The sequence below is a fragment of the Schistocerca cancellata genome, chromosome 3 (assembly GCF_023864275.1).
Source record: "Schistocerca cancellata isolate TAMUIC-IGC-003103 chromosome 3, iqSchCanc2.1, whole genome shotgun sequence".
Lineage (NCBI taxonomy): Eukaryota > Metazoa > Arthropoda > Insecta > Orthoptera > Acrididae > Schistocerca > Schistocerca cancellata.
This window is the reverse complement of record NC_064628.1, coordinates 374,809,547-374,834,085: the sequence shown is the minus strand read 5'-3', so window position 1 is coordinate 374,834,085 and position 24,539 is coordinate 374,809,547. Positions and strand designations below refer to the sequence as shown.

Here is a 24,539-nt window from a genome sequence, read left to right as displayed (position 1 = left end):
TGTTATGTTGCTGTGGCTTGGATACACATTTCACTGCATAAATTTGCGTCTCTGATAAACACAAGCTAAGTAAGGGGGCAATGCCATAGAGTACTCTCCGTATAAGTGAACTGGGATTACGTCTAGACTTGGCACTTATTTGTGTTCAACTTTTTCAGTTGCTCCTCAATACAAGAGTCAGTGAGTGTGATGGTCAAACAATGGTATGTCAGTACAATATTCCTACGTGAATGATTTTTTAAACACGAAATTTAAAATTTCAGCTTTTGTTTTGCTGTCTTCTATTGCAACATCAGACTTGTCAATGATAGACTGAACTGAATCATTTGACCGAGTCAGTGATTTTATGTAGGACCAGAATTTTCTTGGGTTCTCAAACTGATACTTCACTAAGGTATAATGGTGAAAGTAGTTGTGAGATTTGTACATCATCTTTTTATATACACATGAATTTCCGCTAACTTTTGTCTGTCAACATTTCCATGTTCTTTTCGGCTTAATCCACTTACATGGCACATATTTCTCCACAGTATGATTTACAATTGGTTTGAACATTACTCACATTCCCTGTATGTCCATCACATTAGGACTAAATGATGTCCATTCATTCTCTTAGCAGGATGCTAAAGACTGCTTATCTGATCTTGACAGCATAAAATCCTCCTTACTTTCTTGATCGATTTATTAACTTTAGTAATCCTCTCTGCTGTGATGACATTGTGATCACTAATCCCTGTCTCTACACTGACACTGTTGGTATGATCAGGTCTGTTTGCAGCTACAAGGTCTAAAGTATTTCCATTGTGTGCGGGTTGTTGAAGTAGTTGCTCAAGACAGTTTCTGGAAAATGTGTCAGTACTACTCACAATTCTGTCTGTCGAAGCACTGCAATGAATCTATAGATGTCCCAAACTATATTTGGTAGGTTGAAGTCACTTCCAACTAATACTGTACCTTGGGGTACTTATGAACTACTGAACTTAAGACTTCCTGTAAACAATTCTACAAATATTACAGTGAAATGAAGTGGCCAATAGAAACATCTGATGATTAACTTGAGTTTACTTGGATGCAATTGCTCGTGTCCTAATAACTTCACAGTTAGACTCAGTTTCAGCATCAACAGGTACAATCTTTTTGTAAACTGCAATGAACGCTCCCCCTTCTATGGTGTCAAACCTGTCTTTTCATGACTTTTTAAATATTTTGGAGCTTTCTACTTCAGGTTTCATCTAGCTTTCAGTGTTGAGAATAATCTGAGTGTGACAACTTTCCCGGAGGGCAGTAAATTCAGGAAATCTGTTACAAATGCTTCGGCAATTTACTGCTAAAATTTTGACTGCCAAAGTTCCTTTATTTTGTATCAATCTTATTTTGCTCTCTGCATACTGACTGTTGATCTCAAACTAGCGCCTAGCCTAAACAGCCCCCATGCGCACTTCACAAGTACTCTGCCACCCAAGTAGCTGCTTCCTGTGTGCACCAAACCCCTGACCTATCAAGGGAAATCTACAATTCTCCAACCCATAATGCATGTCCAGAGATCTGCAGCTAAGAGTGTCACACAATCAGCAAAGCCTCTGGTTTAGTCCCTCCATTCAGCTCCAAATCAAAGGACCCATATCAATTTTGGGCAGGATTCTGTAAATTGCGGGCTCTGCTTGCACTCTGTGAGTGAGGATAGCAGCCACACCACTTCCAGCAGCTGCCCATACAAACTGAGAATGGCCTTAGAACCCAAGCAACCTGTTTCATTGGTGTCAACATGAGTCACAACCTGCAGATGACTGCTCACTGCACCCGCAATAGCAACAGGCAGGGTCTCCCCCACATCTCAGATGATGCCTCCTGGTAGACATACCAAGTGCATATTGGATTCCTTTCCAGCCCTGGATACTATTTTCTTAAGGGGCTCCATAACTTGTCTACCACCGGAGCTCCCAATGACCACTGAAGGAGCAGCTACCTGCCCACTCACAGGGTAAACAAACAAGGTCAGATGGCCAGTCCCCACATTGACACTCTGCCTCAAGCAACATGAAGGCATTACAGTCAATCACCACACTGCAGTGAGGGTGGATCCCACATATACGTTGCACTTTAAGTTGCCTTGGTAGCAGAGGCAGAGGACAAAACAAGCGACATCTGAGGTGTTCCATACGAAGCAACAGATTCTCCGCGACTACACGCTGAGGCAGTAGCCTGCAGATGGCTGATTGCAGCCAACACCGTCTTCAGATGTTCACGAATTGTGGCCAGCTTCTTCTGTGTATCTGCACGGCACGCACACATCTTATCCGTCCTACTTCTACTAATTTGCAGATTAAATGGCAAACACATATGGAACAAGCTAACTAAGTAATTTGATACTCCCCTGATGTATCACAACTGGCAGGAGCCAATTCGTCATTGTGTACTATTTATCAACCATTTTTTGGCCTTCGACTGGGTCCTTGTGCTATCACAAGTTTTATCACTCAGTGGAAGTCAAAACACAGTTTATTACAAATAAATCTTGTGCTCGACTGGAAAATGTCAAGTTGCAAATATGACCAAAAGAAATGAGACCAATAGTGCAATTCTGTGTATTTACAAGGACTACTCAGAAAATAACTTACATTTTTCCGCTCAGTAGTGAGAGATGGCTGTAACGTCCTCATTTGGTGTCGGATCATCAGCTGAATCATTACTCAGATTGTGATTATTTGCTGTGTGGTTTGCCTCTACTGTTTTCACTGTTAATGTTTAAAACGTGAATTGCAATAGAAAATTCTGCGAGTCATGAAGTGCAGTTAGTGATTATGTTTCGTCTGCCAAAAACTGAGACCAAATGAAGTTTATTAGGGACTTTTTCTTGTGTATGAAACAATGAAATGAGTGAAGCCGGAGTGAGACCACAGTGCATCATGTTTAACAGTGGCTGCACTAATGTTGACGAAGAAGGGCAAAGTTACCAGCCAAGCACTCAGTGCTGAACTGATGAAGAAAACTGATGAAAACTTTCATGAACTTGGTTGCTTCATGTTGTGATATAAAATCTAGGCTATCACAAGTTTTGTCCCAGACGAGTACCGAGGTTCTTGTCAGAAGACCATAAAAAGTACTGTATGGCAGTGTCTTTGACATTTCTCAAGGCCTAACAATGAGCATCGTGAATCACTTCTCACTCATTCCCCATTAGAAGAAGAGACATGGCTGCAGTTTGTGACTTGTGAGACAGAACAGAAGTCTTCAGAGCGTCTAAAAAAGAAAAACTGATAATTCACGACCCCACACAGCTGTTCATTATAACTTGACAGAACGTGGATGATTTCAGATGGGAGCACACAGGGTTTTGACGATGACGAGCAATTGCGCACTGGTGTCCAAGCACGATTGAGGCCTCGGGCAGCAATATTCTATGACAATGGAATTAACATGCTGATGTACCATTGGGGTAAATGTCTTACTTTATATGGAAACTATGCTGAACAGTAGCTGAACAACATGCCCTTCAAATGAAGATAGTAAAAATCTTACCTTCCTTTTCTTATTTTTGTTATTGTAGAACATATGTTACTTTCTGAATAGCTCTCGTATTAAAAATTACTGGTGGATGCCTTCAAAATAGAACCCATCTGATACTTTGCATTCCTCAGATGCTCTAAATATTTCTATGCATCATTTCAGTGAGGCCCAGCAGATGCTCTATCATTTTTGCCATCTGATGGATCCCAAAAACACATATGTATTAAACTGTTGTTTTCTTTACTGAATTGGTAGATTTTTATATAAGTTGTCACAGTGTAAGGACATCGTACAAACACACATCTTTGTAGTGGCATCACTTATACTGAAAATGAACATTCACAATTTGACCATCACCACACTCCTTCCTCGGTAATATCTCAAACAGAACACTTACAAAGAATGAGAAGAGATCAATACAAAATTATTTATCGACAAACCACTGTAAGTGTAATTGCATATCTCAAAACAAAAACAAAAAGCTCATAAACTGAACATCTTTACATAATCTAGCAAAATCTCTTCAAACCCACCATCTTCAATTTGCTCGGCAGCCATGTTTAGTTTGAGACTAAGGAGCATGTTACATACATAGTATGTTTTGAGAAGAGAAACAATAACATTACGAAATGAGATTTTCACTCTGCAGCGGAGTGTGCACTGATATGAAACTTCCTGGCAGATTAAAACTGTGTGCCCGACCGAGACTCGAACTCGGGACCTTTGCCTTTCGCGGGCAAGTGCTCTACCATCTGAGCTACCAAAGCTCGACTCACGCCCGCTACTCACAGCTTTACTTCTGCCAGTATCTCGTCTCCTACCTTCCAAACTTCACAGAAGCTCTCCTGCGAACCTTGCAGAACTAGCACTCCTGAAAGAAAGGATATTGCGGAGACATGGCTTAGCCACAGCCTGGGGGATGTTTCCAGAATGAGATTTTCACTCTGCAGCGGAGTGTGCGCTGATATGAAACTTCCTGGCAGATTAAAACTGTGTGCCCGACCGAGGCACAAACTCCCCACCTTTGCCTTTCATAGGCAAGTGCTCTACCATCTGAGCTACCGAAGCTCGACTCACGCCCGCTACTCACAGCTTTACTTCTGCCAGTATCTCGTCTCCTACCTTCCAAACTTCACAGAAGGTCTCCTGCGAACCTTGCAGAACTAGCACTCCTGAAAGAAAGGATATTGCGGAGACATGGCTTAGCCACAGCCTGGGGGATGTTTCCAGAATGAGATTTTCACTCTGCAGCGGAGTGTGCACTGGTATGAAACTTCCTGGCAGATTAAAACTGTGTGCCCGACCGAGACTCGAACTCGGGACCTTTGCCTTTCGCGGGCAAGTGCTCTACCATCTGAGCTACCGAAGCACGACTCACGCCCGCTACTCACAGCTTTACTTCTGCCAGTATCTCGTCTCTACTCACCATATAACTGGCAGAAGTAAAGCTGTGAGTACCGGGCGTGAGTCGTGCTTCGGTAGCTCAGATGGTAGAGCACTTGCCCGCGAAAGGCAAAGGTCCCGAGTTTGAGTCTCGGTCGGGCACACATTTTTAATCTGCCAGGAAGTTTCATATCAGCGCACACTCCGCTGCAGAGTGAAAATCTCATTCTACTTTATCCTGTGTTGTTATCATAATGGTGCATTATTTCAATTTGCTTATTTAGTCTGTAGTTATCTAGTGGAATGATCTGAACGTAGGTGGATGATCGGGAATGATTGAAGAGGATTGGATGGGTGGTGGGGACCCAAATGCATAGGTCACATGTATGTTATGTCTACCTGACTATGTACTGTGGGGCTATACTACTTATTATTTCTACTTTTACTCAAAATCATAAAAAGGATAGATTTTACTCACCATAAAACTGAGATGCATAGTCACAGACAGGCAAAACAAGAAGACAGTCCTTTTATTGTGGCTATCCGCAACTCAGCATCTCTGCTATATGGCAAATAACAACCTATCCTTTTCGTCATATTGTCACTATTCCATCCTTGATTTTCCACTGCTTGATTTTACTTGTAGTCAAAAGAAGACTAACTTGTGTAGATTATGGCTGTGGCATGTTGGCTTATCAGCATCTGGCAAACGTGTACTGAAATACACCAAGATTTGCCACATGTAATGTATTCACAGATGGGTTTCTTCTTTTTAATAACAATGAAGCAGGAAAGGGAATATATTGTTGTCATAGGTAAATTTTAGTAATTTTATTCAAACTAGAGCTCTGCTATATATATTAGCTGTTTAAGTCTTGTCAGATAACATTGTGATTGTTGCATATTGTGAAATATAGTTGTTGTAGTGCAAATTTTGTTTTCATTATTGTTCTTATGTTCTATAAATTATTACTGCTAAGATTAACCAAATTGAAATTCATTTATGTTTACTGTATCTGAAGTGACAGTTATCGAAAAATGGCAAAATACAGTTCTATAACTGTGTAATATTGGTTACTTTTCCTTTTGTGATTTACATGATATTAAAAATTATTGTTGCTGAAGCACAGAAACATGCATTATCTGTAAAACTAAATAACTATCAAAGTAGAGCTTTCTGCCACCAACCTATAGGATACGCCGACATTTGCAGTTTTGATTTTTTTCAATGTCTTCTTTATGTCACAATAGAGAGTTAAAATTTTTGTGTTGGGGTAGGTGATAGTCTCACCATGCATTTTTGTGAACTGAACATGAAACTAAGGCAACAAACCCTGTATTCAGATCTCTGACACAGATATAGAGAAAACAACTGTTGTTGTGTGTCATTCATAGAGCCGCATTTACACAGAGTATGAAAACATTCATCTGTGTACAACATTGCTTCAGCAAAGTCTGCAGCATGTTCGCAACAATGTGCATTGTTCGCATCCCCAATTGCATTAAGCAGGCAAAATTTCGCACACGCAATATTATGAAAAGGATAAATTGCTACACTCACCATGTAAAGGAGATGTTGAGTCACATCCAGGCACACACACACACACTGGCCACAGTAGCCAGAGGCAGTGGTTGCGGATTTTTTTAAGGCAAGGAACCAAGTACATAAGTGTTCAGAATATATATTTGAGGTTACTGATTCTCCCATTATTATGAAGTGACCCAAAAGAGTCCAAGAAGAGCACTAGCAAATGAGCAAATGAGCAAATGACCAAGAAGAGCATCAGCAAATGAGAATATTAACATTTTCCTGGTGTATTGAGTACTCAATGATATTTGGGATTGCAGCTGGTGATTATTTTCACCATGCCAATATCTCATTGACAGCCCACCTGAAGATTGGGGTGTATTTTTCCTTCTTTTCCTGCTGTTTATTTTGTAAGATTTGTGGTGGGTCTTATACCAGCACTAGCGGGAAGTTGGATCCCTGGCTGATATAATGAGGCAGTATTTTGCCGACCCCAATACACCGCCAAATGAAAGTAGTATTACCTTTATCCTTTCTTCTCAAGGTAGCTTTTTGGTGGTCTGGATCCTTCCATGCGACCTACCTGTCAATCCAACTGTGGTGAAGATTCCTGGTAGGCTTCCGTAAGTTCACTCTACTGTGCTACTAAATAAATAGCCACATTTCTCACAAACAGGGGTATATTTTGCCCAACATTTTCACTATTACTTTTAACAACACAACTAACAATTTCTACAGTAATACCACTCTCTTGAGTACATTCAAAACGTCCGTACATGCGTACTGTAGGATCTGACGGGGGGGGGACTCAGCTAAACAACTGCCACTTTTCAATTGTCCATTACACCATTGTTGGTGCATTGTTTACTCCATTGCTCTCGGATTCAGGTACTTGCTGCACCATGGCACAAATTACTCCCGGATGCCCAGTGGTTGTAAAACCATTTTTACTGGTCCCCTTCTTGCCGGCTCCACCACTGCTCCACATTCACTGCATACAAAAAAGGAAAACACACAGTTTCCATTTCCCACTACATTTATCCTTATTCAACTTACTCACGAGCATCTCTTCTCAACGGCTTTCCAATGATGTGTTGGGATGTTTACAAATATCCCAAAACACTACAAGATGTGCGGCAGGTGTCCAGATGAAACATTGTGCATGATAGGAAACAACAACAACTGACAGCACTCCTGAAAGATCACTGAGTAACAATGCTTGCATGATGTACTACCTAGTGTAACTGAACAGTTAAACATGCCCATCCAGCTTATACAGAGTCAGATCTGAAAACTCAAGCCCTTTCAGTGATGTTTTTGTTCACCTTTACAACACATGGCAAAAATTTTGCAGCACTGCAAACCGCTATATGGTCACTTCACAATGGGTGGACAAACAGTCCCTACCTGATCATTTCCAATCTGAATAAAATTTTGCAATTAAGTTAAGCAAAAGAACATAAAGGCCTTCAGAAGGGGGCTGCAAAGTGTCATGTGAGCTCTAAAAAGGAATTTGGTCAAATTTAAGATTGATTAATACTGGAATCATCAATACTCTACACCTACTAATTTGCAAGCTACCTTGTGGTTTGGGTACCCATGTCAGTTTCCCCTTTTTCTTTTCCAGTCATGAATAGGTCACAGGAACTGCATACAACTTTCCATGTGAGATCCAATCTCTCAAATTTTACCTTCATCGTCTTTTCATGGGATATACAGAGGAGGAAGCAACATGCTGGTAGACTCTTCCAGAAATGTATACCCTTGGAATTTCAACAGTAAAGCACACTGTGATGTAGAATAGCTCTCTTGCAGCATCTGCCACTGGTGTTGGTTGAACATCTCTGTGACACTTCTTCACTTATTAAATGAACCTTCTTTGGATCATCTCTATTGCCTCTATCAATCCTATCTTGTATGGATTCTAGACTAATGAGCAACATCCAAATATTGGTCAAACAAGAGTTTTGTCAGCTACCTCCTTTGTGGGTGGACTATGTTTCCAGTACATCTCAGTCTGTTAGGTGCTGTACCTTCAGTTAGTTTCATGTGGTCATTCTACTGTAAATCACTTTTTATGCATACTCCTGTATAGTTTATAGATGTGACTGCTTCCACTGATTGTTCTGCAATCATGTAGTCTTACAATAATGAGTATTTCTGCCTATTAATAGGCAGTATGTTATATTTGGTTATGTTCGATTGTCAATCCCTGCACCAAGTATCGAACCTCTGCAGTTCTTCTTGCATTTCTCTACAAATTTCTACAGTTACGACATCTCTGCACATAATTAAAGAAGATGTCTGGGTCAGCTGCACAATGTTTTGTACACTTTAAACTATTAAAATTTCAAAGCAGTTTCATTCATTATTTTCATGTTGCACCAGATCAAAGTTGGAGAAAAATCAGTCATAAGCATTTTGTGGTATCTGGCTTCAACCACCAAGAAACTGCAACTTGCTTACAAATATGCCCATGACTTGACAAACTTGAGCTGACCCTGTCTATAGTTTCCATTTGTACATCAGCATCGGAAGCTTTTGAGAAAGATAACATATTAGGAAGTTCCTTGTGAATCTAGTTTCTCACAAATTGGATATGGTTTTTAGCATGGTAAAAATCCACATCTTGTGGGCTTTCTCAATACAGATGCTACTGCTTTATAAAGAGTATTTACATCACTTTAATGACGTTAGTTTTGGAAACCAAAATAGCATATGATCAAAAATATTTCTTTTATCTAGTGACCTGTTTCGATCATTATAATAATCAAGGATTCATCTAAAAAAGAAAATGCATAGATTATGAGTATTACAATAAGTTAATATTATAAGTAGTAACATTAATTCACATTATCTGGAGAGTACCTAACAAAAACATGCTTGTCTGCTTGAAGTTAGTTTTTTAAGAGGCAATTAAATTTATAGCCTAGTTGGCATTGTCATGTAGTATAAAAACATGATAGAATCATAGTAAAATAGAATTATAGTAAACACTTGCAGTCCATTATAAATGGCTTTAGTTGACACACTGTGCTTCCACACACAGTACAAACAGTTGAGGGGGTGTGGTGGTTGCTAGGTGACACTGACCATAAGCAATGTTTACAATGGCATGTTAATAAGGTAGAGATTGATGTTTAACATTCTACACAAACCAAAACAGAACGAGTTAAAAACAAAAGTAACAAAAGTGCTAGAGATCAAAAATTGGTTCACAACAAAAAGTTAGTTAAAATTATAAATGCTAGCTTTCAAACAGACGTATGCACTGTATATATATAGTACATAATGAACTTAACTGAAAGCAGCATCTAAACACACAGGAAATTGTCACAGGCACAATAGGCTCGCAAAAACAGAGTCCTGTTGGCTAATCCTATTTTGGGTCATGTATAATGTTAAACTTCATATCCCTGGCTTTGTAACATGCCACTGTAAACAGTGCATATGATCAGCAACACATACCAGCCCCATCAGCTGTTTGTAATGCAGCTGTAAGCACAGTGTGTCGACAATGGCCCTATATCAGGGCTCATGAGTGCTTATTACAATTTTATCATGTTCCTATACTATGTGGCAATCCCAACCAGGACTATAAATTTTATTTGCCTCTTTTATTAACTTCAAAGAAGCAGGAATGTTGTTAGATACTTTTCAGCTAATGTGAATCAACTCTACAATTTATAATGTTGTTAACTTATCATTAGGCATTTATTCATAAATATGTATATTCCTTTTTAGATCAATCTGGTGACGATCAGATCAATCAAAACTAGTTACTGAATAAAAAAAATATTTGCAACTGTGGGCTGTTCTGGTTTCCACAAATTGTCACACATTGATTCACTGTCATCTTCGAGGTGACTGTGGCACTCCTCATCATTATTAGTTCTTTCAAAAAGGTCACAGCACTAATTTTGCAAGAAGTCAATGTGAGTGAGTTCCAGACTTCATCACAGAAACATATCGAAGAATCTGCTTCAAGGTCATAATCAGAGTGTAGTTTCAACAGTCTTTGTCAATCAGGCAGGGATTTTTATGAAGTGCTATTCAGTGATTCAAGTCTTTTTTACAATTATTAAAAACAACCTGATGGTACTCTAAACTGTCCAAACCACCAATTGTATAAAAAGTCAGGCACAAAATCTGGATTCATCTGTCCAACTAGACAAAATAATTTTAATGAGATATGTTGTGCTACAAGGCACATTTAGAAAGTAAGTTTTTCAATGCTGTTTCCTTTATAGTAGATATATTTAGCTGGGAAAAATGTGCATGCACAACAGATCTATGACATGACAAGCAAATGCCGGTCAGACAGGCCTTGCCAGGTGCCATTGATGCGACAGCATGCCCCGAAATGGCGTCTCTTACTCATTCTTCCACAGCCTGCGAGGTTCAGTCAATGATAAGGTTCTTGAATGCACAAAACATAGCGCCCGTCAAAATTAATTGTCAAGTCTATGGGCAAAACATTATGAGCAAACATGTGGTGCATCACTGGTGCAGGCTTTTTTCAAAGGTCATCAAAGTGTCTGTAATGAAGAGCACAGTGGCGACCATCCCTCATCAATGATCACCTGATTGAGCTCGTGCTGCAGCACATCCCGGATAATTGTTGCTTCACAATTATGGAGCTCAGCAGCCATTTTCTGCACATATTATGATCCTTGTTACCTGAAACTGTCACTAAGCAAATGCCATTCAAGAAATTGTGTGCCAGGCGAGTGCCAGAAAACATGACACCCGAGCATAAAATTAAATGCTTTCGAGTAGTACTGACATTTCTACAGTGGTATCATAATGATGGCAAAGAGCTCCTTGAAAGGATCATTACAGGTGATGAGACATGGATTTCCCACTTAACCCTGGAAACCCAGTAGCAGTCAATGCATTGGCATTAAAACTGGGTCTCTGGTCAAGACAAAATTCAAACAGACTGTATTGGTGCAGAAAATGATGTGCACAGTGTTCTGGGACAGGAAGGGCTTTCTGCTCATTGACTTCCTGACCATAGGTGAAACAGTGAATGCTGATCGTTATTGTGAAACATTGTGGAAACTGCAATGTGCCATTCAGAACAATACAGAGGAGGAAGCAACATGCCCCTTGCAGTTGTTGTGCTGCTCCATGACAATGCTCGTCCCCATACGGCTTGGCACACAGCAAACTTTTTGCAGAAGTTCGGCTGGAAGCTGTTTGATCATCCAGCATATAGTCCTGACCTTGCTCCTAGCGATTTCATCTTTTCTTGCACCTAAAGAAATTCTTGACCTCTGGGCAGCATTTTGACTAGGACAAAGAGCTGGTTGCATTCACAGATGGTAGACTTCTACGACACAAGAATACAAAAGTTGGTCCCGTGATACGAAAAGTGTCTCAATTCATTTGGTGACTATGTCAAAAAATAGCTCAAACACTGCTGTACCTGTTGCCAATAAAATTTTTCATGTAACTGTGTTGTTTTTGTTTTTTAAAAAAATGGTAAAACTTACTTTCTGGATGCCTCTTGTGTAACACCTTTGAGACACCTGCTTGACAACTAGCTAACAACAGATTCCTCAATGTGTCCTTGGACTAATTTCTTGATTATAATTTAAAAGGAACAGGCTACCTATATGTGATTGTACAAATGTACTTTCAAGTATTAGAGGCATCCACACATTTATTTGCACACACGTTCACAAATGGGTGCTGCTGTTTCAATGATGGTGTCAGCCACCAACAATTATAATGAGCAGGCTGCCAACAACAATTAAAATTCAGTACACATTAGCCATTGTGTATCTGCCAATGACTATGTATCAGTGTGTAAAGTACTTTAACAACTATTATTTGCACAATCATAAATAGGGGAGTGGCAGCCTGTTTTTAGTTTTGAACAATTTCCATACTGGTTTCCGCTGTTGTAAAAAACTTAGGAGTAAGAGAGACCACTCACCAAATAGTGGAAGCATTTAGTCTTCAACAGGTGCACACATAAAAGAAAAGAAAAACTTAATAGTTTTTACTCCAAAAGCTAGCAAGTTCTCCTTTTCTTTTGTATGTGCTTGTCGACAACTCAATGCTTCTGGTATTCAGTGAGTAATTTTGATTAAGTGCCAAAAAAAAAAAAAAAAAAAAAAAAGCAAACCACCACACAAAACTGCAGCATCTAAAAACAATCATCAAAACATATAACCATTAAACATAACAAGTTTGCAAAACAAGAGTGTCTCCAAAATAAACAGAACTACTTCTTATGAAACAAAAATAAATAGAATGTGGTAATACTTAGCAATAGGACATTAAAGTAAACACAAATAAACTGAAAAAATTTTGATGATATGTTTACACATTAATAACTTCTGGCACTGCTGCTTGGTAGAACTGATAACAAGGAACTTCTCTGCAGAAATATTAAAGGGTGACTAGCAAAATTTGTTTGCTCAAATTTATTGCAGCCCCAAAAGACTGAAAAATTGTCACAACCTCTTTACACCCAACTGAGGTTGAACTAGCACAAAAACTGTGAATGACACAGCACAGAAATTTTAACCACTGTGAAGAGCACAAAAAGTTGTGCATCCAACCCAGGTCTCTCCTTTGGATCATAACTAGTTTCAATTATACGCTATCTTAATTTTGGCCAAAACTGTTGAAGAGCTAGCACAACATTTGGCAACTATGCAGAGAGAGCCTCCCAAAACCTTGAATTTTTTGCTTCTTGCGCTCCAATTTTACAAAGCTTAGTTTTATTCTATAGGGAACATCAGTGCAAAATTTCATTCAAACATTCTGTCCAGGTATGTCTGTATGACGCAATATTTTCTTCATTGACAACAGTACAGGTCATCATCCAATTATGTTCACCCTTGTTGGAATCACTTTGTCCATTCACATGCACATGGAGTTATCCATCTACATGGCAGCAGGTGAAATACACTTGAACTGCAAGCAGCATTATATTACAATGCAACACAACATGGGGAGTGACAGTCACAGTGAATACCATCTTTGCCTTACAGCTATGTATCACCCCTACACATGATCTTTAATTAGTCACATCTACCGTAGCTTACAGTGTAACAGGTGGAGGTTCGTCATTTGTAGTATACAATATGTCTCTTTAATAAACATCCTGAGACACTGTAATTTTGTTACGTGAACATACAACCTCTGATAATAAAGTTCGGTGAATGAAGTCAGAACTGTTGATTGGGCAAAACGGGCGACTCACAACACTGCATTTGCGTAGCGGCCAGTATTGACAACCTGCACCCACTATAGTTCAGTTGAGTATTGTGTGCGTTCTGTGTTAGACCTGTTGGACGAAGTGCTTGATTAGTTCGTTGGTTCTAAACTGAGAACAGGACAATGAACGAGCAAAGGATCAATTTAAAGTTTTGTTTTAAGCTTGGCAAGACACCGAAATAAACGCATCCAATGCTGGTACGTGTTTATGGGGATCAAGCACTGTCCGTGAAGTTTGTGTATGAATGGTTCACCCCTTTTCAAGGAGACTGGGAAAGTGTTTCTGACAATGCCCATAGTGGACAACCGACAACTGCTGTCAGTGTTGAAAACATTGAGAAAGTGAGGACATAAATCACAAATGACTGTCAATTAACTGTCTGCATTACAGCGGATGAACTGCAGATGAACCATAAATCTGTGCAACAAATCTTTGTGCAACAAATCTTTACCCAGAAGTTACGGAAGAGGAAAATGTGTTGTCACCTTGTGCCACATTACTTGACTGATGATCAGAAGCAGGAACGTTTAGAGGCTTCATAGGATTTTGTTGAAATGGTGGATTCGACACCCGATTTCTTGAGCCGTATTGTCACTGAGGGTGAAACATGGTGTCTCTTGTACAACCCTGAAACGAAACGGCAAAGCACAGAATGACGTTCTCTGACATCACCTCATCGGAAAACGGTCAGAGCTGAAAAATCCCACATCAAAATGATGATCATCACCTTTTTCAATAGTCAAGGCATTATCCAAAAGGAATTTCTACCTGAGGGAACGATGTTGAATGCTGCACGGTATCTTCAAATTTTGACTCATTTCATGCAACGTCTACACAGGATACACAACAAGGTTCCTGGTTTTTTGTTCACGACAACGCTTGCCCACACACAGCCAATATCATCAAACAGTTCCTGGAAAAAAAGGGGATGGTGCAACTTGAACATCCACCATACTCTCTGGATCTCAATCCGTCAGACTTATTCCTATTCCATCGACTTGAACTCGCTTTGAAATGAAGGAGATTTAACAACATTCAATGAAATGTGACACACTTTTTGAAAACCATCCCAAAGGAAGGCTTTGTGCAAAGTTTTCAGGACATGTATTCCAGAGCTCAGCAGTGCATAGTTATGGGAGGTGACTATTTCGAAGGACAGTAAGGTAACTGTAGTCCCTAGTTCATCTGCATTAATGTTACAGTACTATTCACCGAACTTTATTGTCAGACGTTATATAATTATGTGTGGTCATGTCTTAATTTTCAGCTTATACCATTCACTGTGCAAGACAACTATGAATGATAATCAGTCCATGAAAGAAAGTAACTTAATAGAATCTTATATAATGACACAGTTGACTGTTCATAATTTAAAAAATTTTTAATCTGCTAGAATGATATAAAGATTTGGCATTAGAGTTAGCGCTATTATGGGGAGGTGAAGAATGAATATATTTTAATGAAAACTTACAATTAAATATTAATTGTTAAATGAATTTATTGTACAAAATTTAGCAATGAAAAGCTTTGCAGTTGACAAAAAGGTTAACTGAAAAAATGTTTATATTTTTTCCATGACCTTGATTGTCATATGTGAAATTATTTCTATTAAATTTTTCATTGTAACAGACATAATAAATTTTTGAAATCATAATATGACTGGATTGATAAATCTACTCACCAGATCTCGGCAGGAGAAAACACGTAACAGTTCAGAAAATATGCAAGCTTTCAGAGCCACTGGGTCTTTCTTCTGGCAGAAGGGTTAAAGGAGCAGGAAGAGGATGAAGAAAAATAATATGACTGGATTGATAAATCTACTCACCAGATCTCGGCAGGAGAAAACACGTAACAGTTCAGAAAATATGCAAGCTTTCAGAGCCACTGGGTCTTTCTTCTGGCAGAAGGGTTAAAGGAGCAGGAAGAGGATGAAGAAAAAGGACTGGGAAGGTTCAGGGAATGGAGAAAGTTACAGGAAAGTTGCCCAGAACCCTAGGTCAAGGTAGACTTACACGATGGGTTCAGATGGAAAGTGATTGTTGGGTACTGCACCAGATGAGATTTGAAAACCTGAGAGATTAAAGGTGGAAGATAGGGTAATAAGCAAGGCAGAAATTACTGACAAAACATGCAATAGAGTTAATGAGAGTGGAAAGCTAAGTGCATTATATGCGGTACACACGCAAGATTGGGGGCGGGAATAGACAAGTCACGAAATAAAAGATATAGAAGACTAAGAAGTAGTGAAGAAAGGAGTAGTTAGTAAAAAGAAATGCTGAGACCAAATAAATTAACATATATTAAGGCCAAGTGGGTGCTGAGAACCAAGGATATGTAACACCAGTTCCCACCAGCAAAGTTCCGTGAAACTTGTGTCGAGGGAGAAAGCAAATGGCATGTTTGGTGAAACAGGCGCTGAGACCATGACTGTCGTGTTGAAGATCATACTCTGCAACAGGATATTGTGTGTGCCAGTATGTCCCCTCTGTCTATACCCATTCACCCTAACTGATACCTTGATGTAACTCGCATAGACAGAAGATGTATACTAGCAACACACAATATACTGTTGTATAGTGTGATCTACAACATGGCAGTCATGATCTCAGTGTCTGTTACACCACACATGCATTCTGTGCTCTCCCCCCAAAACAAGCTTCTCAGAACTCTGTCCTTTGTTCTTGCCATCCACCTAGCCTTAATTTACATAATTTCTTTGGTCTCAGCATTTATTTTCAGTAACTACACCCTTCTTCACTCTTGCTTGGTTTTCTATATTTTTATCTTTTATTTTCTGACCCCCCCCCCCTCCCCCCACCACATTTGTCCATCACGTATAATGCATTTAGCTTTCCGCACTCATTAACTTTTGCAATATGTATTGTCAGTAATGTCTGTCTTGCTTTTATTACCCTATCTTTCACCTTTAAGCTCTCAGGTTTTCTAATCTCATCTGGTGCAATCCCCAGCAATCTCTTTCCCTCTCAACCATTTCTGTAAGTCTCCCCAGGCCGAGGATTCTGGGCAACTTTTCTGTAACTTTTCCCATTTCCTAAACCTTGTCAGTCCTTTTCCTTCATCCCTCTTCCTTCTGCTTCAACCCTTCTGCAGAAGAAGGAGCCTCTGGCTCTGAAAGCTTGCACATTTCCTAAACTTATATATGTTTTCTACTGCCATTACTTGGTGAGCAGATCTTTTATCTATTCAATTATATTTTTTCATTGTAATTTACATAAAACATTAATTTTAATGATATAAAAAAATTATAAGATTCTATATAATGGCTGATTTTAGGCCACAGAAGTTAGTTCTTAGTCAGTTGTTGTTATCAAGAATATGTAAGTCAGTTCTATTTAGTTAGTTGTTATGATCTATTGATAGTCAATGGCAGAATTATAAAATCATGCAATGAAAAAGATGAATGTATAAGACCTACAAATAAATGAAAAATATTGGAGGATTATGGTTACGAGAAGTTCATTTACTACCATGTAAGAATGCAAAATGTTCCATACAGCACCCAAGGACATCTGCAGCAAATGAGAATGATTTTATGGTTCTGAGAAGTTCATTTACTACCACGTAAGAGTGCAAAATGTTCCATACAGCACCCACGGACAACCGCCAGCAAATGAGAACGATTTTTAACTCCATCAACAAACATGGACATTCTGAGTTCATCAAGTTGTGTGTTAATATGTTATTTCCCTCTACAAAACTTTTCTTGTCACCTGTAAGAAACTCATTACAGTAATAGAGTACAGTTCAATGTGTAAACCAAAGAACATAATTAATTTACATCATAAATAAAAACAGGAACATTTCAAGCTATTAGTCAGTAATATATCAATTTACACTATATCCAATAACATGACTTTTGGCAACTAGATTCTCATTGCATTTATTACTCTTTGTTCGTATTTTACATCTCCAACTACTCTGGAAATACACAAACATACCTGCCTGTATGTATTATTTATAGCTGGTCCAAGGAACACAATTTAATTTACATAAATAGATAACTACATCTCTGAGTCAATGTCTGTGGTAAAGTTGACTGTCAATATATGAAGGGAAAAAGGCACACATAATAGTTTTGAAGGGTTGAAAATCAGTTCAAGTTCTGCCAAAAGACTATCAAATACACTGACAGTACTGTACTATGACCTGTGGTTTCAATGTCATGTAACCAGCACATACAGGACGACATATATTTTAGACTTTTATATAACATAACAAACCTTATCTTTCTCAGGATGTATTTTCCTTTTCATTTCAGGGGTCACAGATATGTGTCTTCTCCTTTAAACTATTTTTTTTTTACAACACTGTGTTTCTCAGTGATGTTTTTCCTACAGAATATCAGAGAGGCCTCTGCGGGCAGCAAATTTATTTAAGATAAACGTTGCAGATGCATTTTTTCCATCACTAGTGAGTCAATCTGATTCTTACCAGTAAGTATTGCAGCAACCCTTGTAGCTGAGGAACTCTAAGATAAAGTCCACCAGTGATGTCACAGCCCTGCTGAAGGAGCCCAAGCTCCTTGTCCAAACTGCACACATCTAAGACAACATTCTGAAAGAGAGTCAGCAAGATTAACATTTACTCACATTTAAAAATGAGGAAAGAGCAAACATACCCCTGAGCAACTTGTGGTACTGCGGAATTACAGTTACTGTTCTAAATAGGTTACCCACAAGTAAGAGGGAATGACTGAGCTACTAATTGCTTCAAATGGATTATTTGTTCCGTCAAAATAAGAAATTATTAAAAGACTAATCAAACTTAAGTATCTGGTGTCCTATTAACATCAGTCTTAGTGAGTCATATAGATAAACAAAAATGGAGCCAATAATTCTACCTGTTTCTGAGCTGTAAAGAATACATTCATGAAGTTCATATACTGCGAGGCACTGTCACCACTACCAGTTACAACTAGGATACGAGAATTCATCTTCGTTCCTGTAGCTTTCTCTTGATCCAATCTAAAATAAAAGAACAAAAGAAGAACTTAGCTCTCTTTACACTTGAAGCATTGCTCTACAATCCCTGTAATAGGCAAAACAGCTCACCGATGGATATAGCAAAGTGCCATTGCAATAGCACCAGCAATGAGGGAATCTCCAGAGAGCTCTGCATTTCCAGCTTTTATTTTTTCGACATCACGGACCACCATCTGTTGCAGATTCTGCCGTAACGTTTTTTCAACGTAAGTAAAGAGCTCATACTGCCCATCTAACTGACGAAGTGTTGGGACTTGCTGACCAGAGCTTCCATCAACTGGTGGGAACAGAAACTGCCTAAAAATACAATAAAATTCTGTTGAAAAAGAAAAATCATATTTTCCAGAACACGTCAGCTACACTACCCCATGTGACTTTTTTAACTTGAAGAGGTATCTCTAATCAAGTCTGACTGTGAAGCAGAAATATAATACACCTGAAAGAACATGAAACTGGGCCCTATCAGTTTTGGGGACTATACTGAAGACTATGAGCTTCAAAGGAACTCTTTAAGGAAAGTTGTTATGTCTACCCTCTCTGGCAGTCACCAAAAGATCCAAGTATGATCTTTAAGCTAATATGACATGTACTGTTTGTTTCAACATGCGCCACTGTCTTAAGTTGGTGGCACTTTGTTTCCTCAATAACATCCAAAGCAGTGTCTTCAACATTGATGAAATATCCACGCACAACACAGAGTACACATAGTGACCCTTCCCATCCTTTGCCGCAAATTCCTTAAGGGGTATCATTATTCACTGTATATATTAAAATGCTGCAGCCATACTTACAAGATCAAACACAATCAGTTACTCCCCTTTCATCTGTGAGTAGCTAGTTATTGCTACAGTAATAATAATAATAATAATAATAATAATAAACTGCAATCCACTTAAAGTGCACATCAAGGGAATTATTTAAAAATAGGTAGACATGATAAAATTAATGACTGCACAACAGATGGCTACAAGACTTACTGTGACTCACAATCTCCACTTCATTGCGAGTAGCATCCATCCTTTTCATTATACACTGAAAAGCCAAAGAAACTGCTATGCCTGCCCAATATTGTATAGCCCCTGCAAGCACGCAGAAGTGGCGCAACAGGATGTGGCATGGACTTGATTAATGTCTGAAGTAGTGCTGGAGGGAACTGACACCATGAATCCTGCAGGGCTGTCCATAAATGTAAGAGTTCAAGGGTATGAAGATCTCTTCTGAACAGTATGTTGCAACCCATCCCCAAATATGCACAATAATGTTCATGTGTGTAGAGTTTGGTGGCCAGCGGAAGTGTTTAGGCTCAGAAGAATGTTGCTGAAGCCACTCTGTAGCAATTATGGACGTGTGGGGTGTCACATTTTCCTGCTGGTATTGCCCAAGTGTTGGAATGCATAATAGACATGAATGGATGCAGGTGATCAGAAAGAATGTTCACATATGTGTCGCCTGTCAACGGCATATCTAGATGTATCAGGTGCCCCGCATCACTCCAATTGCACATGTCCCACACCATTACAGAGCCTTCTCCAGCTTGTACAGAACCCTGCTGACATGCAGGGTCCATGGATTCATGAGTTTGCTTCCATTCTCATACAAGTCCATCCGCTCGATACAATTTGAAACGAGACTCGTCCAACCAGACAACACATTTCCAGTCATCAACCGTCCAATGTCGATGTTGAGAGACCCAGGCGAGGTGTAAAGTTTTGTGTCGTGCCGTCATCAAGGGTACACAAGTGGGCCTTCAGTTTTGAAAGTCCATACCAATGATGTTTCATTGAAAGGTTCGCACAGTGACACTTGTTGATGGCCCAGCACTGAAATCTGCAGCAATTTGTGGAAGGGTTGCACTTTTGAAGCATGAACGATTCTCTTCAGTCATTGTTGGTCCCATTCTTGCAAAAGCTTTTTCCAGCCGCAGCGATGTCACAGATTTGATGTTTTACCAGACTGCTGATATTCACGGTACAATCATGAAATGGTCGTACTGGAAAATCCCCACTTCATCACTACCTTGGAGATGCTGTGCCCTATTGCTCGTGAGCTGACTACAGTACCACATTCAAATTCACTTAAATCTTGATAGCCTGCCAGTGTAGCAGCAGTAACCGATCTAACAACTGTGCCAGACACTTGTTGTCTTATACAGGTGTTGCCAGCCGCAGCGCCATATTCTGCCAGTTTCCATATCTCTGTATTTGAATAAGCATTCCTGTACCAGTTTCTTTAGCGGTTCAATGTATTATTAATGACTTACGGTAGTACAAGTATTCAATAATGTATATTGGTTGTTCTTTATTGGAATCATATTCTATCACGGCTGCCACTTCCACCTTAGCAAAAGGGTTGTCTTTTTCCAGAATGGCCTAGGAAATAATTAACACAAAATATATATTTCAAACAATAATTTTGGAAACCTAGAAAATAAAATTGCATCAGAGGTGATACAATGTGATGACTATCAGCTTCATGGGTAAATAAAATGAGTGTTCCTCCTCCCCAAACCCAAATTATACAAAGGAGTGTGTACATAAGAATAATCCTATTGACACACACACACACACACACACACACACACACACACACACACACACACACACACTTTTCTTCTCACTCCATATTTAATATTCTATTATTATGGAGCCTGTGATCTAGGGGTAACAAGGTGGCTTACTATGAGCCATGCATCTACAAAAACATTAGCATGCTAAGCATAGAACAACTTCCACTGTCATAAAATAGTGAAAGATCTTCTCAGGAATAGAAAATTCTGGTTCTCGAGAATCTAGAAAATTTTAGTGCTCAATAAAATTGCAAAGCATGTCAAAGACTCCAGTTCACTCACTCATTGACCAGCCTGCTGTAGCAATAGAAGATAATAAAAGAAAAGCTGACAATTTAAATTTCACATTTAAAAAAATCAATTGTGCAGGACACACAAATTACAGTTACTTAAAACTTTTAAATATGTGGCATCGTGATGTGTTCTTTGACATCAATAAATGAAGTTGATGTGATTTTGGAAAAAATAAAAAGAAATGAGTTTTGCATACTTCCTGTTTCATACAGAAAGGATACACATCTTTATGACGGTTTGACCCATTGAATCCATATATTGAAAGAAGTATTTATATTGTGTACAGTGTAAAAAGGAAACAAAACAATGATATTCTTGGTTTTGAAATAGATTTATGAGATTATTTAAACTGAATAATAATTGTTTCTCAGAGCAAGGCATGCTACTATTGGAACGAGAATTAAAACTATTTAACTTCATTTAAGTGAAAATAACTACAAAATTCATTAAAGTGGAAAATTTATCTTAGAATGAGAACAAACTCTAGAGATTCAGTGTATTTATGTAAGTGCTATAATAAACACAATTGCTGGTAACTGAAGCAACACAGCAGTCAACAACTATGCAATGATAACTTTAATCCACAATTTTTTTTAACATGAAGTTACCATTCTTTCTTGCCCCTATTCTATCTCAAGATAGATGAACCTGCAAACTAGTAAATATAAATAATTGGTTATTACAACCAGCAGTAGATACCCAACAAAAAATTATAAAGCATAATCATTCACAACTAAGTACCATCCACTATGTGTAATATCACTACGAGTCATACCGCCACCTGATCTTCGCACAGACTCTCATACGGAGGACTTCAAAATAGGCATCCCTGGTGTTAAGAAACTGAGAGAGCTGAAAACAAGTCACTCATCAAGTCTGGATGGAATCCATATTAGGTTTTAGAGAAAATACTCTTCAGCATTGGCCCCTTACTTAGATTGCATTTATTGGTTGGTTGGTTTGGGGAAGGAGACCAGACAGCGTGGTCATCGGTCTCATCGGATTAGGGAAGGAAGGCGGCCGTGCCCTTTCAGAGGAACCATCCCGGCATTTGCCTGGAGTGATTTAGGGAAATCACAGAAAACCTAAATCAGAATGGCCGGACGCGGGATTGAACCGTCGTCCTCCCGAATGCGAGTCCAGTGTCTAACCACTGCGCCACCCCGCTCGGTAGATTGCATTTATTGTAAAATCTCTTGCCCAAAGCAAATCCCAAACAACTGGAGAAAATGCAAGCAACTCCTGTACATATATGAGGTGCTATCCAAAATTTTCAGGACTGGTGCTGCCATCTGTTGAAAACCTTACCTTTGGACTAATGGTCACCATCACCCGCGAAGTAGTTCCCATCCGCATGTACACACTGGTCCCAGTGCTTCTGCCACTGGTCAAACATTTTCTGGAAGTCCTGTTCTTTGAGGGTGTTTATCACCACCAGCGATGCTTCTTGAATCCTCTCTATAGATTGTCGAACCGACAGCCTTTCAACTTGAGTTTCAGTTTTGGGGACAGCACAATGTCGCAAGGTGCCAAATCTGGCGAGTATGGTGGGTCAGGTAAAACCGCCACGTTGTTTTTTGCCAAAAAGGTCCTGGTGAGCAAGGAAGTGTGACAGGGCGCATTGTCATGATGCAGCGGCCAGTTCCCTTGACACCAAAGTTCGGGCCGTCGGCGCCGCACGTTTTCACGGAGCCGTCACAAAATGTCACAGTAGTACACGGAATTCACTGTCTGGTTGAGTGGGACGAATTCTTTGTGCACAATTCCCTTGGTATCAATGGAAATGATGATCATGCTCTTCACTTTTCTCTTCACCTGTCTCGCTTTTTTGGGTCTTGGAGAGCTCGGGCTCTTCCACTGGGACAATTGCTGCTCTGTCTCTGGGTCATAACCGTAAATCCAGCTCTCGTCGCTGGTGATAACCCGTGATAAGAAGGTTGGATCATCAGATGCGATCTGACGAAGATCCGTGCACACTTCAACACGCTGTGCCTTCTGATCGGCAGTCAAGACCGTTGGCACAAATTCTGTGGCGACACAACGCATGCCTAATTCATCAGTCAACATACATTGACATGTCCCATAATCAATACCCACTTCATCCGCAAGGTCTTGAATGGTTCGACATCGATCCGCACGAACCAATTGTTGAAGTTCAACAACAATGTCTGGTGTTGTGCGGCTATGCTCTGTCCCCCAAACACTTGTTGAATCATTGCAAGGGTCTCCATAGCACTTTTCCCGAGATTCGCACAGAATTTGATACACATGCGCTGTTCTGTTCACGGATCCATCGTAAAATCACCACACACCAAACACAGAGCATAATGGAAATCACTGTGGACACGCAACAAGTCCTCCCAGCTGAATGCCACTCTGCACACTGACTCATCAGATACGCAGTTCTCGCCACCTAGCTGTGCAAAGGTCTACTACTACTACTACTTTCCAGATGGCAGCACCAGTCCCAAAAATTTTGGATTCCACCTCGAATGAAGAGGAAAAGAATGGACCTGCAAAATTACATGTCAATATCCTTGACATTGGTTTGCTGCAGACTTCTTGAGCAGGAGACAGAAAAGCTTCTGTCCACAAATCAAAGAAAGCATTACTCAAAAAAAAAGTGAGTTTGTCCTTTACTCAGATGATATGCTGTGAACCATCTATGATGGGCAACAGGCAGATTCCTTATTCTTAGATTTCCAGAAAGCATTTGACATAGCATCCCAATGCAGGGTGCTAATGATAATCAGAATATACAGAATAATTTATCAGACATGCAAATGTATTGGGGACTTCTTAAGTAATAAAACCCAGTATGCTGTCCAGGATGGCAAGTGTTCATAAAAGGTAGGGGTATTGTCAGGTGAACTCCAGGGGAGTGTGATAGGACTGCTCTTATTCTCTATATACATAAAAGATCTGTTGGACAATGAGAGCAGCAATCTGCAATTCTTTGCTGATGATGCTGTTGTGTATGAGAAAGTGTCATGAGTGAGGGACTGTAGGATGACACAGAAT

At 39.5% G+C, this 24,539-nt stretch overlaps 1 protein-coding gene across 2 annotated transcripts in view; it reads right to left on the bottom strand.

Moving 5' to 3' along the window:
- LOC126175063 (general transcription factor IIH subunit 3) overlaps window positions 1–24,539 on the bottom strand; it is a 42,568-nt gene that overhangs the window by 5,780 nt on the left and 12,249 nt on the right. For both annotated transcript variants that reach the window (XM_049921586.1, XM_049921585.1), the window contains exons 3-5: window positions 18,728–18,955; window positions 18,517–18,640; window positions 18,108–18,230 (exon numbers count right to left, since the gene is read on the bottom strand). In XM_049921586.1, the coding sequence (XP_049777543.1) occupies window positions 18,108–18,230; window positions 18,517–18,640; window positions 18,728–18,955 (475 nt within the window). The remainder of the gene's footprint in view (window positions 1–18,107; window positions 18,231–18,516; window positions 18,641–18,727; window positions 18,956–24,539) is intronic.